At 42.3% G+C, this 14579-nt stretch overlaps 1 protein-coding gene across 1 annotated transcript in view; it reads right to left on the minus strand.

The window, feature by feature from the left end:
- Positions 1-13185, minus strand: part of LOC144600076 (ras-GEF domain-containing family member 1C-like) — a 161603-nt gene extending 148418 nt beyond the window's left edge. Inside the window, exon 1 of the mRNA XM_078411450.1 lies at positions 13144-13185. Coding sequence (XP_078267576.1) covers positions 13144-13170 — 27 coding nt within the window. The 5' untranslated portion in view covers positions 13171-13185. The remainder of the gene's footprint in view (positions 1-13143) is intronic.
- Between the last annotated feature and the right edge of the window lie 1394 nt (positions 13186-14579).

Consider the following 14579-nt stretch of genomic DNA (forward strand, 5'->3'; position numbering starts at 1 on the left):
TGAAGGCCTATACCACTGTACTACAGCTGGTGAGGAAAAAGATAAAAAGGCAGACACCGTCGTTAAGCCTAAAGATATAGTAGCAGAGCTAAAGTAATTCCTCAGAAATGAAACAAATTAATGCCTCCAGATGCAGTGATAATACACATGTCATTGTACCATTTGTTAAAAAGAGATGCATTTTAAGGAGCAATAAAATGCTTATGATGAATCAAGGAAATGTTTAGCTCGTGAACTTCTCGTTCATTATGATTCATGCAAAAGTTGAAATAAGTATGTGATGCATCAAGTTTTGGTGCATCTGCAGCCAATAAGTCATAATAAGCAATGCACTAATAAGAAAAGACGTTGGCCAAGCTTCTAACTGAACACATAGGAATAGCCTATATAAAAATCAGTGCAAGAAGCTTTCTTTGGCTGTCAGAACCTTGTTCCCAGTGAGGAGATGTCAGATACTAGAGGACTTAACTTGAAGGACAGAGGGGGAAAGTTTAAAAGAGATATGTGAGGCAAGTTTTTTTACACAAAGAGTGATGGTTGCCTGGAACACGTTGCCAGGGGTGGTGGGAATCTATATGATAGTGACGTTTAAAAGACTATTAGATAAGCATATGGATATGCAAGGTATGGAAGGATATGGATCACATGCAGACAGAGGAGATTAGGTTAACTTAGCACCATGTTTGGCGCAGACATTGTGGACCTATTCCTATGCTGTACTGAAGATAGATACAAAGTGCTGGAGTAACTCAGAGGGTCAGGCAGCATCTCTGGATAGAATGGGTAGATGAGGTTTCGGGTTGAGACCCTTCTTCAGTTTGAAAGTATGGGGGGGTGGGGGGTTAGGGGAGACCAGGACAAATCAGGGCTGTACTGTTCTATGTAACATTGAAACCTGCAAGGAGATAAGCAAGATTTTAAAAATCAGTTAAAAGAATGCATTTCCAGAGAAACATCATGAATGCTTGTTTATTAGATTGGAGGGAAACCGACACATGTATTCCTCAAAGGTGGATATTAGGCCCACTGCTTCAGATGAAATTACAGTGCATGGTTTCAAAGTTTACAAAGAGTACACCAATTTAAAAGAAAGCATACCATGAATAATGGGGTTACTGTGACAGTTCTCCGGTACGTGAGCCGATTGGTTAGATGGCAGATGAGGTTTAATGCCACAAATTGTGAAGTTATACATGCGTAAAAAGAGAACAAGGGGGATCAATATGAACTAAATAGTGTGATTTTTTAAGAGTACGTGAGGTGCATGTATGTATATGTGTATGTGTGTGTGTGTGCGTCTATACACATACACACATACACACACACACATATATATATATATATGTGTGTGCATATGTATATGTGTATGGTAGACACAAAATGCTGGAGTAACTCAGTGGGACAGGCAGCATCTCTGAGAGAAGGAATGGGTGACGTTTCGGGTCGAGACCCTTCTTCAGATATGTGTGTGTATATAAACACACATACACATGGATATATATGTGTGTGTGTGTGTGTGTGTGTGTGTGTGTGTGTGTATATATATATATATATATATATATATACACACACATACATGTGTGTATATATGTATATATATATATATATATATATATATACACACACATACATGTGTGTATATATATATATATATCCTACAGAGATTAAATCACAACACGCTTGGATTTGTCAGTCATGATCGTCTGTGATTCATGCAAACCCTGACTTCAGTGACAAAGGCAGGATTGGGAGGCTGCCCTTTAAAAATGAGGGCAAACTGAACAAAAGCAAGATTAATGGACAAATAGGAATTCAGTGGTATTCACTGTAGTGTTTCAGGGAACATAATGCTTAAGCCAACTAAGCATTTTCACAATGCATCTCAAGTTTTATTTTGTATTCTGTCAAATAATCCAAGAGAGAGATTTAAATATTCTAAGTAAGGTGAATATTACATGCCCAAACTTATTTCATTTTGCAAAAAAGAAAAAAAGACAAAGATATGAGATGGAGTTGATAAAGTTGCATTTCAAGGTACAACCTGGGTCAATTTACAAGGTGATCGAGCTTAAACATTAACTTCTGTCTTTCTCTCCACAAGGCTGCCCGACCCCTGATATCTCCAGCACTTTCTGCTTTTAATATGATGATACTTTACTGGTGAACATCTAAATTTTGCAACATGCAGTTGTGATAAAACAATAGGCTGGTATATGGATAGGATCTATATGATCACTAAGTTAAGTTATTTGAGATAAAGCAATTTACTAATTTAATGAATTTTAGGGGTAACAGACCTCCATCATATATATATTTCCCAATGTTTGACGCCACTGTGCCTGTACTCGCTGCAGTTGAGAAGGATGAAGGGGGACCTCATTGAAACTTACCGAATAGTGAAAGGCCTGGATAGAGTGGATGTGGAGATGATGTTTCCACTAGTGGGAGAGTCTAGGACTAGATGTCACAGCCTCAGAATTAAAGGAAGTTCCTTTAAGAAGGAGATGAGGAGAAATTAATTTAGTTGGAGGGTGGTGAATCTGTGGAATTCTTTGCCACAGACGGTTGTGGAAGCCAAGTCAATGGACATTTTTAAGGCAGGGAAAGATAGATTCTTGATTAGTACGGGTATCAGGGATTATGGGGAAAAAGCAGGGAAATGGGGTTAGGAGGGAGAGATAGATCAGCCATGATCGAATGGCGGAGTTGACTTGATGGACCGAACGGCCTAATTCTGCCCTTATCACTTATGACCTATGACCAACCTGGAAATTCGGCAGTTCAACAATAGTGGAGTTCCAAGGGAAACACAACCAGGCCCAACCCTACTTGTTATGTATTATATGTAATATCGTCAGTGTCACTTTAATAACTGTACATGTGACCAAAGCTCTTGCAGAATGTTTAATGTGAAATTTGCCAGGAACTCCTTCCTTATTGAACAAGATGTAATAAATGCTGCTTTGATTAATGTTAGTTTTGATTTATAAAATACCATTGTCTGTTCATTTAAATTGTCGTTATGCTCCAGTGCCATAGAGTGTGAATGAGAGAAAATGCTGAAACATGTGCTGATTAATGAAAATATAAAATCTGAACATCGAGCCAGAATTGAAATTGGAATTCTGCCTATGATCTCCCCCAGATATGAAAAACATTGTTGTCCGTGAAGATAGCTTTGAGATTCAATCAAGAGTACATAAATAAATGCCTGATCCAATGGATTTTTAGCCAAAGAATGGAAATATTCAAGGGAAAAGTTTGCGTTACTACCTTGAGGTAACAAACCAGACAAAAATAAAGCTGTTGTTGACCACTAGGAGAGTAGTACCACAACATAAAGACGTTAATGAGACCTCGGAGAAAGCATTTGCTGCAAAAGAACAATATTGCATCCTGCCTAGAAATGAAACAGTTGAATGTCACACGTTCTGTTACATTGGAGAAAATCATTTGACTGCCAGCAGGCTAATGCCGTTTCACAGATTTTAAGGATTTGCTCATAAAAAAATTGATTATTGAAGACACAAGCAGGTTCAGAAGCTGAGCAAAAAAACAAACTGCTGGTGGAACTCAGCGAGTCATCTGTGGAGGGAAATGGATAGGCAACGTTTCAGGTCAGGATCCGTCAAGATCAAATTACTTGTGGAATTTATGTATTCGGATGAAGGGAACAGCTTCTATGTGAGGAAAGTACTTATACAATAGACAATAGACAATAGACAATAGGTGCAGGAGTAGGCCATTCAGCTCTTCGAGCCAGCACCGCCATTCAATGCGATCATGGCTGATCACTCTCAATCAGTACCCCGTTCCTGCCTTCTCCCCATACCCCCTCACTCCGCTATCCTTAAGAGCTCTATCCAGCTCTCTCTTGAAAGCATCCAACGAACTGGCCTCCACTGCCTTCTGCGGCAGAGAATTCCACACCTTCACCACTCTCTGACTGAAAAAGTTCTTCCTCATCTCCGTTCTAAATGGCCTACCCCTTATTCTTAAACTGTGGCCCCTTGTTCTGGACTCCCCCAACATTGGGAACATGTTTCCTGCCTCTAATGTGTCCAATCCCCTAATTATCTTATATGTTTCAATAAGATCCCCCCTCATCCTTCTAAATTCCAGTGTATACAAGCCCAATCGCTCCAGCTTTTCAACATACGACAGTCCCGCCATTCCGGGAATTAACCTAGTGAACCTACGTTGCACGCCCTCCATAGCAAGAATATCCTTCCTCAAATTTGGAGACCAAAACTGCACACAGTACTCCAGGTGCGGTCTCACCAGGGCCCGGTACAACTGTAGAAGGACCTCTTTGCTCCTATACTCAACTCCTCTTGTTATGAAGGCCAACATTCCATTGGCTTTCTTCACTGCCTGCTGTACCTGCATGCTTCCTTTCATTGACTGATGCACTAGGACACCCAGATCTCGTTGAACTCCCCCTCCTCCTAACTTGACACCATTCAGATAATAATCTGCCTTTCTATTCTTACTTCCAAAGTGAATAACCTCACACTTATCTACATTAAACTGCATCTGCCATGTATCCGCCCACTCACGCAACCTGTCCAAGTCACCCTGCAGCCTTATTGCATCTTCCTCACAATTCACATTACCCCCCAGCTTAGTATCATCTGCAAATTTGCTAATGGTACTTTTAATCCCTTAGTCTAAGTCATTAATGTATATCGTAAATAGCTGGGGTCCCAGCACCGAACCTTGCGGTACCCCACTGGTCACTGCCTGCCATTCCGAAAGGGACCCATTTATCCCCACTCTTTGCTTTCTGTCTGTCAACCAATTTTCTATCCATGTCAGTACCCTACCCCCAATACCATGTGCCCTAATTTTGCCCACTAATCTCCTATGTGGGACCTTGTCGAAGGCTTTCTGAAAGTCGAGGTACACCACATCCACTGACTCTCCCCTGTCAATTTTCCTAGTTACATCCTCAAAAAATTCCAGTAGATTTGTCAAGCATGATTTCCCCTTCGTAAATCCATGCTGACTCGGAATGATCCTGTTACTGCTATCCAAATGCTCAGCAATTTCGTCTTTTATAATTGACTCCAGCATCTTCCCCACCACTGATGTCAGACTAACTGGTCTATAATTACCCGTTTTCTCTCTCCCTCCTTTCTTAAAAAGTGGGATAACATTTGCTATCCTCCAATCCACAGGAACTGATCCTGAATCTATAGAACATTGAAAAATGATCTCCAATGCTTCCACTATTTCTAGAGCCACCTCCTTAAGTACCCTGGGATGCAGACCATCAGGCCCTGGGGATTTATCAGCCTTCAGTCCCATCAGTCTACCCAAAACCATTTCCTGCCTAATGTGGATTTCCTTCAGTTCCTCCATCACCCTAGGTTCTCCGGCCCCTAGAACATTTGGGAGATTGTGTGTATCTTCCTCAGTGAAGACAGATCCAAAGCCCTGGAACTGTTTCAGACCAGATGTTGTTGGATGTTGGATGGCCAATGGATGGAATAACCTGCAATGGACTGGAAGGTGAAATAAACACAAACCACTGTTGAAGTAGTTTAGATGTTATATGTTTTGTAGAAGTCAACACAAGCAAATTGTGCTTTGTGTTTGTGAAAAGATACACATTATGTGGATTGGAAACTGTATGAAGTTGTGTGAATAACGACAAGTTGCTAAACTTCATAATGTGCTTTATTAACCATGAGGCTGCAGAACAAAGACCAAGCCTATACATTCCATCCAAATACTCCCCTGTCTGACTGAACCTCCATAGCATGTATGCGCTAGATAAGACATTCCAGGAACAGTCCAAAGGAATACCTGACATGGATCAGGAATATGTTGACTGATGTACATCCTTCTTCTTTAGCTAATGCCCCATGAAATAAAACAAACATGCATATACTAACTATGGCAAAGCTTATACAAAATCAATAAAATGGCATACTATACAATAACTACAGCAAAGCAAAGCAACACCAATCAATAACTGACATGAAGACTCCACCGGTTCCTACAACTCACATGAAGAAAACGATCAGTCTTTGTATTTAGGATTAGGTTTGCAGACACGTCCTGCACGTGTCCTGTAAAACCCCTTTGCGGTATCCTTCACAGGTGATTTCCTGGAAAAACCCCTCCACGGTATCCTTTGCAGGTGATTTGACCACAGGCACAGACACAGGCACCTAAACCTGAGGCTGCTCAGAGTCCATTGTTACTTGTCCATTACCCATGAGAACATTCTCATCTTCTGACCGCATCCGGGAAATCAGTAGAAACATCAAATGGACTTTGCTGTGTTGGCACAGGGTCGCTTATGGGCAAAAGGTGTCTTCGATTCCTCCTGTAGAACCCTCCTTCCGATTGTACAATGTAAGATCTGGGCTCTTGGCATGTCTCCTTTACAATGCCCATACGATTGTAGCCGTGTGGGGTCTGTAACCAGACAACCTGCCCTTCCACCAAAGGCTGGAGTGGGTGAATTGATTGATCATAACATGCCTTCTGTGCCAGCCGTTTATTAAGAAGATGAGCCTGGACCTCTTGAGGCTTACAGATGTGTGGTTCCAGCAGTTTCTTTGATACTGGAAGGGAGTGCGTGTTTGTCTCGACATCAGTCTCTGCGCTGGAGATCCAAGCGTTGCGTCACGTGGCACATTTCTGAGATTAAAGAGATCAAGGAAGACGTCCGACCAGTCTCTATAAGATTTTTCCATGACTTGTTTCGCACTGCGGACTGCCCCTTCAGCTAACCCATTCGACCGGGGGATACTCCAGGCTACTGGGGACGTGAGTAAAGTCCCACTGTTGATTGAAGTCTTTGAATCGCTGGCTAGTAAACTGCCTAGCATTGTCTGACAAGAGAGTATGTGGTGCTCCATGGACTGAAAAGTGTCTCTTTAGCTTTGTAATAACCGCTGTTGAAGTAGTGGTGTGAAGCCGGTCAATCTCATATCAGCCGGAATATGAGTCTACGAGCACCAGGTACTGTTGATTGTGCCACTCGAAGATATCAGTTGCCACCATGGACCTGGGCAATTCTGGAACTGGATGCAGCAGAAGCAGTTCCTTCTGTTGGTGTGGTTTAGTACTGTTGCACACCGCACATGATTGTACCTCTGAATGACATATTCCGTCATTGTAGGCCAGAAGACCATGTCCCTTGCTCTTCTTACTGTGGCTTCTGCCCCAGGATGCCCCTGTGCATAATGCCGACATACTCTTTTCTTAGTGAGACCGGGATAAACGCTTTGTGGGCCTTCATTACGACTCCATCTTCAATGGTCAATTCATCCCTGAAAGGGAAATACGGCTGAATAGCATGCGGGAGCATGCGACGTTTGCTGGGTCATCCATGTTTGATGATGGTGGTGAGTGTCCGAATACTCCCCTGTCTGACTGAACCTCCATAGCATGCATGCGCTAGATACGGCATTCCAGGAACAGTCCAAAGGAATACCCGACATGGATCAGGAATATAGTGACTGATCTACAGAAACCCATTGGAAAACCACAGGACACAAATGAGGAAGACATTGGAATGTACAAGACGAGCGATGAAAGGGCAGATACAAGGTAGGATTCAGATCATCATTCAATGACAATGTACCTGATGCCAAAACCATTATAAGAACATTCACCACATGACCTACACCAAGATGTTGCTGCACGGTCAATCAGTGGCATTTTAGCTGGACTTGAGTCATAGAGTCATACAGCGTGGAAACATGACCTTTGGCTGAACTTTCCCACACCGACCAACATGCCCCATCTACACTAGTCCCACATGCCTGTGTTTGGCCCATAACTTTCTAAATCTCTTCTATCCATGTAGAAACATAGAAACATAGAAACATAGAAAATAGGTGCAGGAGCAGGCCATTCGACCCTTCGAGCCAGCACCGCCATTCATTGTGATCATGGCTGATCGTCCACAATCAATAACCCGTGTCTGCCTTATCCCCATATCCCTTGATTCCACTGGCCCCTAGAGCTCTATCTAACTCTCTCTTAAATCCATCCAGTGATTTGGCATCCACTGCCCTCTGTGGCAGAGAATTCCACAAATTCACAACTCTCTGGGTGAAAAAGTTCCTTCTCACCTCAGTTTTAAATGGCCTCCCATTTATTCTAAGACTGTGGCCCCTGGTTCTGGACTCCCCCAACATTGGGAACATTTTTCCTGCATCTAGCTTGTCCAGTCCTTTTAAAATTTTATAATTATGTAGCTGCCCAAATGTTTTTTGGAACAACACAGTTGTTTTCCTAAATTAAAACCAACATAAAACCAACAAGTCAGGAGGTATTGATATAAACAGAGACTATACTAAATCTGGCTGGGAGATACTTTTTGAAGACTCTTTGAAGGCAACATGATATCGATATCATTCTCATAACTCAGAAAGCTATCATAAATATTCTTGAAAATAATGCTGTGCACAGTCTATGGGAATGTTAAAGGTACAGAATGACAGAATCATGAAGATTATTTCAACACAGATCGCAACGTTTAAGAAACATTTACACTGGTACATGGATAGGACAGGATTAGAGGGATATGGGCCAAATGCAGGCAGGTTGGACGAGAGTAGATGGGACATTTTGGTTGGTGTGGGCAAGTTGGCGGCAGGGCATGTTTCCACGCTTATGACTCTATGACTATGACAGATGAATATGCGCATGTCTTTCACATAACTGGAGAAACAGAAGTGTAAAAGAGTGTAAGAGTATCAAAGATGTTTTGCCAAAGTAAAGCACATTTAGACTGGATAGTTATTTTGGATATTTCTCTTTTTGTTCATTAATAAAGGAGGGACATAACATGGTTCAAAGGTTTGTTTATTTTCACGTGTACCAATTAAGAAACAGTGAGACTCGAATCACCATACAGCCCTACTAAAAAAAGCAAACGCCACACAACTACAGTACATAAAAGTTAACATAAACATCCACCGCAGCAGATTCCCCACATTCCTCACTGTGATGGAAGCCAATAAAGTCTAAACTTCTTCCTCTTTATTCTCCCGCGGTCAGGGCAGTTGAACCATCTGGAGTCGGGGCGATTGAAGCTCCCGCAGCCAGTGATCGAAGCCCCCACGTTGGGGTTGTCAAAGCTCCTGCGGCCTGGACCTCCCGAAGTCGGTCCCTAATCAGGGACCGCGAGCACTACGATGTCAATTCCACCATGTTAAGTCCGCAGGCTCCCCGCGGTTGGAGCTCCCAAAGTCGGTCTCCAGCAGGGGCCACCAGCTCCATGATGTTAGGCCACAGTAAAAATCGCATCTCCGTCGAGGAAAGACATTAAATAAAATTTCCCCCAACCCCACCCCTCTCCCCCCCCCCCCCCCCCCCCCCCCCCCCGCCACCCACATAAAACAAGCTAAAGAACACTAAAACATACATTTAACACGTACTAAAAAACAACAAAGAAGGAAGGGACGACACAGACGGTTGGCGAGGCGGCTATTGCGGGCGCCACCCGTGGTCGGTCCTATTTTAAGAATTACCAACATATGAATTAACAGCAGAAGTAGGCTTTTTAAAAAAAACATGAGGTTTTTACTTGGTATATAGTACAGTGCGTCTAATTGGAAGAATTGCATTTAATGAGTGGTTCAGTGATAAGAATATTAGTGCAAATTTGTTTGTCAAAAGACTAGCATAGGCACTGCAAAATTCAATGATTGAATGCTTTGTGCCTGCCCCATTTCACAATGCTGGGCAGCAGCATAGTTAATGCAGCACTCAGTTTACATCACTGCCCCAGCTCTGACAATGCTGCATCAGTAGGCACGACAAACGGAAACAGATTATTTTGTCTTGCTGAGGATGCTTTGGAATTTGCTCAGCTTGCAGTATGGGCTACATTCCAAAGCATGTGCATCACGCAATTATATCCTCGGTCTCTCTGTTCAGTAATCAGACAACCATTGTTCAATAAAAAATAGGGAGCCAGTGTTATTCTCATCCAGAAATAACAGCCTTTAATTGTTGCTGACTGTCGTGATGAGAAAGGAATTAACTGCTCATTGCCAGTGGCATCAGTGTTGGGTTATTTACTTCACACTTCTTGCATAAACAGGATGGGAAAATCAGCAGCATCTCGAGGTAGTGGGGGAATTAACAAATTTAAGTCTTGCACGTCTGATACGAGCAGCTATGCAATTAATGGTAAATGGACCCTGACCATTATTTAAACCTTTCCTACGATATTACTGTTGTTTTAACGCACACTTCTTTTTGGCAAAGAGTACATCGTCGACAGACTATTACTGGCAGCAGGCATACATGCTTCATCAGAGTAAACATTATATTGCTAAGTTTTATACAATCTGGTAAAAGGAAAATAAGTCAGATGTAATTTTCATAAGGAAATTACTGTAATTAGAAACATAATCATTCAAAACAAAAAATTCTTATATTGCATGAACCACTGTGTTATCATTAAGTTGAAGGAAGGTTTACATAAAATGTTTGATTATATATTCATTTATATCTTTATTGGAATAATAAACTTTCCCCTACAGCTGTAATATAATTAATTTTATTTCTACAAACTGTCTTGTAACTTTTAATTCCCATTATTTTTTATTGATTTCAGTGATTTCCTAAACATTTGACTGATTCACGACAGAAATTACTGCACTGCGGTTTTCCAAATTCTCTGAAATATCCATGAAATATCTCTTTGAAGCTCTCCCTTAAGGCATTCCAGGTCATTTTTTAGCAAACATTTGGATGGGCGGGCGGCACGGTAGCGCAGCGGTAGAGTTGTTGCCTTACAGCGCCAAAGGCCTGAGTTCGATTCTGACAATGGGTGTTTGTCTGTATGGAGTTTGTATGTTCTCCCCTTGACCTGCGTGGGTTTGCCCCGGGAGCCCCAGTTTCCTCCCACACTCCAAAGATGTACAGGTTTGTAGGTTAATTGGCTTGGTAAAATTGTAAATTGTCCCTAGTGTGTGTAGGATAGTGTTAATGTGTGGGGGGGATCACTGGTCGGCACGGACTCGGTGGGCCGAAGGGCCTGTCTCCACGCTGTATCTCCAAACTAAAACTAAAATTTATTGAACGTATTAATGCTACGGATTTAGCATCACGTCCAAGGAGTTTCTAATTTCCAGCTAAACTAAAATTGCATCTTATTCCTGCAGAATAGTGGCTCAGTACAGCTGTTATCTCAGAGCTCCAGCAACCCTAGATGAAACCTGACCTCCAGTAGTATCCATGTGGAGTTTGCACATTTTCACAGTGACACATGGGTTGCTTCCACGTATTCTGGGTTCCTCCCACGTCCCAAAAACATGTTGGTTAGTAAGTAAATGATTGTTGTAAATTGTCCCATTTATAGGTCGTTGGTGGGATCTGAAGTGATGGGGGCTCCCGGGAATGTGTGGGGAATAAAATGGAATTAGTGTAGAATCAGAGGAAACTTGTGCTTGGTGAGCAGTGCAGCCTCGATGGGCCAAAGTGCACGTTTCCGCGCTGCATCACTCTATGACTCGGGAACTGGGACCCAACTGAATTCAAGAGCAGATCTCTGATGAAAGAAGCCTTATGCCTGGAGTTTGATGCTAAGTAGTGAACTAAGTAGTAAGTACCGAACGCTACCTAAATGTTGTGCAATAGATATTTTTTGAGGCCCGAGTGTTTGAAGAGGTAGTTGGGTTGGTCGAGTGGGAGAATGAAGGATGGGTTTTGGAAGAATGAATTTAAATTAAATATAGCCAAGAAATATATATATTTTTAATAATCTGTTTTTGTTTGTCACTTGAACAATTATCCAAGTCAGAGCAACTTGATATTGTTAAGGTGCTCCGATCACATTTATGAGGAGGCTCACTAAATAAAATAAAATGCAGCTGAGAGGCGCAGTGGTGCAGCTGGTAGAGCTGCTGCCTCACAGCACAAGAGACCAGGTTCGATCCCTGCCATGGGTGTTAACTGTGCGGAGTTAGCAAGTTCTCCCTGTAAACTCGTGGGTTTCCTCCCACATCCCCAAAACATGCAGTTTTCTTGGTTAATTGGCCTCTATAAATTGCCTCCAGTGTGGAGGGAGTAGATGCAAAAGTAGAATAACATAAAACTAGTGTGAATGGGTGATCGATGGTTGGCGTGGACTCGGTGGGCCGAAGGACCTGATTCCATGTTGTACCTTTCAATCAATCAATCAATCAATGAAAATGTCTGAAGAAGGGTCTCGACCCAATACATCACCCATTCCTTCTCTCCAGAGATGCTGCCTGCCCCCGCTGAGTTACTCCAGCATTTTGTGTCTAGCTTCAATGAAAATGTCTTGCTTTGTGCCTGATGCCATTAACACAGGCTGCACTGCTCACCAAGCACATTCCCACTGATTCTACACTAACTCCATTTTATTCTCCGCACATTAAAGCTCATTAAGATAATGGTACAACAAGACTTCTGAACTTGTGCAAAAGCAATCAGGCACCTGGCAGTTCAGTCGGAGAAAACCAGTCAAAACAAAATAAATATAAACCTGCTTATTGCTAAATCCACATTAATAAAACTTGTTGTAAAAATTGTATATTTAATTCAATGAACAATAACAAAAACCTCTGTTGCCAAGATTTAATGAGTCAACTTCTTTGCAACCATAACTCATGGGATAACAAATATATGGAGTATGCATTTTCATCAGTAACCAAACAACTTTGCTACTGCTGTCAAAATCAGCTATAATAAAATGCACATAAATAAACCTGAACAACCAGCATGGAATATAGAATTAGGTTGCGCACAACATGGCCCCTGTGGACTCATGTTACGCACTCAAAGAGCAGCAAGTGGCAAATGACTGAAATGTCAAAAGCCACCGATACATAATGCTTTTCTCCTAAACACAAAGTTAATTAATTTAAACCAGAAAAACAATTTGAAACCTGTTCTGAAATATTTTAGGTGAAGTGGAAACATGAAGGAACTGATTAAACCAACAAATGCTGTAGAATTCACAATGATACAGAACAGCTTCTATTATGATGCAAATACATTCAGACCACACATTGCACATCAAATCATCATTCTGCTGGAACTCTTTAGATTCACGATCATCCTAAAATGCCAAGCAAAATGTCTTTACTTTGTAAAGCATACCCCCCAATACTATGTTTAGCTTCTCAGACAATTTACCTTAAATGGTGGAGGGCAAGTCTTCATCAGAAGAATGGAGCTCAGCTTTTTTAAGAAAAGCTGTTGATGTAAATGCAGTTTTTGGCTTCAAATGGAAATTGCTGCACTGCAGGCTCTACTGCTCCACACAGAGGTCAAGATACAATCTTCCAACTGCAATAAAAATCTCAGGTCCCCCTTGTTCCTGCACACCATTTGGAACTTTGCCGTTGAGTCTACAGTATATTGGTTCTCCACATTTCTTCTGCCAAAATACAGTGAGCTCTCATTTATCTGGTATTAATGTATCCAGAACTCTCATGCATATAACAAAGATTTCTAAGAATATTAGACAATATTATTGTTTTCCAAAACATAACTTTGAATTTGGCTTGTGTAGGAACGAACTGCAGATGCTGGTTTAAACCGAAGATAGACACAAAAAGCTGGAGTAACTCAGCAGGTCAGGCAGCATCTCTGGAGAAAAGGAATAGGTGAGGTTTCGGTACGAGATCCTTCTTCAGACTCATTTTGGCTTGCTGGGTTCCAATGCAAGTTTATTTACTTTTATATATTAGGGCAGTGCATTTGCAGGCTAAATTGTAGGGACGTCTTTAAAGATTTGGCACTTCATTTATTTTTGCAAAATTTTACGTTAATACTGTCAAGTCTTAAAATATAGATAGACACAAAATGCTGGAGTAACTCAGCAGGACAGGCAGCATCTATGGAGAGAAGGAATGGGTGACGTTTTGGGTCGAGACCCATCTTCAGATTTAAAATATAGAATTGCTGTGCCACCACAGGTGGCGCTGTCAGCGATGGCAGCCTCTCTAATGGTCTGTCTATCTTTTCGTCCTTTTTGTTATTTTTAGTGTGTTTTAAAAAGTATGGTAAGTCCACGGCCCCGTGATGGGACTCAAAGTCAGTTTCGAGTAAGGCCGCCAGCTCCACGATGTTAGGCCGCAGAGCGACCAGATCAAACGTATTTTCAATCTCTTACCTTGCCGGAGATGCGATCGTTTTCCGGATAGTATCTCCTGTCGCTCTGCGGCCTAACATCATGGAGCTGGCGGCCTTGCTCGAGACTGACTTTGAGTCCCACCGCGGGACCTTGGACTTACCATCGGAGCCTGCGATCCCTTGCCTGGGATCGACGCTCCGACCGCGGCTTATGGATTTCAACATCGAGGAGCTCGCAGTCTCGGGTAGAGACTGATGTCGTGAAGCTCCAAGTCGCAAGAGGTTCCACTAGCCCCGACCTGGGGTCCGATCGTCCGGCGTGGGGGAGCTAAGATCCCCTCGATGCGGGAGTTTGATCGCCCCGATGTGGAGGGCTCGACCGCCGGCTGAGGGAGCCACGATCATCCCATCAACGGAAGGCTTGAGGTCCTTGACCGCGGGAGGACAAAGATGGGAAGAGATTGAACTTTTTTTTCGCCTTCCATCACAGTGAG

The sequence above is a fragment of the Rhinoraja longicauda genome, chromosome 14 (genome assembly GCF_053455715.1).
Source record: "Rhinoraja longicauda isolate Sanriku21f chromosome 14, sRhiLon1.1, whole genome shotgun sequence".
NCBI lineage: Eukaryota > Metazoa > Chordata > Chondrichthyes > Rajiformes > Arhynchobatidae > Rhinoraja > Rhinoraja longicauda.